Below are 1,212 nucleotides of genomic sequence, written 5' to 3'. Positions count from 1 at the left end.
TTTTCTTTATTGCCAAGCCGCTGTAAATGCGGTGACCCGTTACAAAGGGAAAGGCACCACGTCGTCACAAACATCATCATCATCATGGAGAGGAGAAAGGGCTAGTCTGGGATCGTTTCAGAATAGGGGGGTTAAGTGTCGCTCATTAGTGTCCCTTAAGGCATTGAGAAGTTGTCTCGTTTTTCGTTCCTTTCATTCTTTTTTTTTTTTTTTGACGCCGTGTGGCACGCATACTAAATTACGTAAACATGTGCTTATATTTTACAGTTTTACTGGCTCCGTGGGAGCCGGAAATTAACGAAGACCATTCGAAAGCGCCCAGATGGATTTCGCCTCTCAATTTTTTTTTTTTTTCTTTAGGTGTAGGTGCGAGCGATCCGCCGCCAAGGCCTGGCCTCCTAGACGCCTGGCTGGCCCGGCCACGGAGCTCCGGGCTGGCCGAAAGCAGCATCTCCCGGCGGCTTTGCCGGCACGGCCGACGGCAGCGACGCAACCGGCGGGGGCGGGACCCCCTCCGGGGGGATCAGGGGCAGCAGCAGGTTGAGCGTGTCCTGGGCCGACGGCGGCAGCACCGGAGGCGCGGCCGCGCCGTAGCCGCGTTCTGCGAGGAACTTCTCGTACGCGCGACGGGTCTCGGGGTCTCGGGGACCCCACGTCGGCCGCGGCTGCAGCGCCTTGGTCAGGTCCTGCGTTTGGGAGGAGAAGCCAGAAAATCGCGCCGTCGCAACCTTTCGCGGTCGCTTTCGTTTTGTACACGCTTTTGTATACCTAATGATAGGACACGTGTATTGAGCTATTGAAACGTCCAATGAAATCTAATTCAAGCAATATTACCGCATTCACACGTTACGGTGATAATTTACAAAGTATGCTCTTATTGTGTGTCACTGTGGCTCTGAGGCACCTGCTTGGCGTTGCCGTATGTGAAAGCTGCATTGTTCATTTTGACTGTACGAGCGCGTATCGGGAACCCGAAAACTCGTCGGGCGAAGCTGTGCGGCTTTAGTACCGGTACCGATGCACAGTTTTGTAAATGTCTGAATAAACTACTATTACATTACCATTATCATAGTCAGCCTGAACTCCAGGGCATAGGCCTCTTGCAGGGAACTCCATTACCCCTGTCCTGAGTCAGGCGACTCTACTATAGTACAGCCAGCTGCCCTACACCCTAGATGTCCAGTGCAACTTTCTTCCTGCTAACGTCGACGG

The 1,212-nt window shown here is 53.3% G+C and overlaps 1 protein-coding gene across 1 annotated transcript in view; it reads right to left on the bottom strand.

Annotated features, from left to right (window-relative positions):
- The window catches only part of LOC142557488 (sodium- and chloride-dependent GABA transporter 2-like), a 26,413-nt gene continuing 25,201 nt past the window's right edge, over positions 1–1,212 (bottom strand). The window contains exon 15 of the mRNA XM_075669377.1: positions 1–686. Coding sequence (XP_075525492.1) covers positions 399–686 — 288 coding nt within the window. The 3' untranslated portion in view covers positions 1–398. The remainder of the gene's footprint in view (positions 687–1,212) is intronic.

The sequence above is a fragment of the Dermacentor variabilis genome, chromosome 9 (assembly GCF_050947875.1).
Source record: "Dermacentor variabilis isolate Ectoservices chromosome 9, ASM5094787v1, whole genome shotgun sequence".
Taxonomy (NCBI): domain Eukaryota; kingdom Metazoa; phylum Arthropoda; class Arachnida; order Ixodida; family Ixodidae; genus Dermacentor; species Dermacentor variabilis.
Note: the sequence above shows the minus strand (reverse complement) of the source record. Positions and strands in the feature narration are given on the sequence as shown.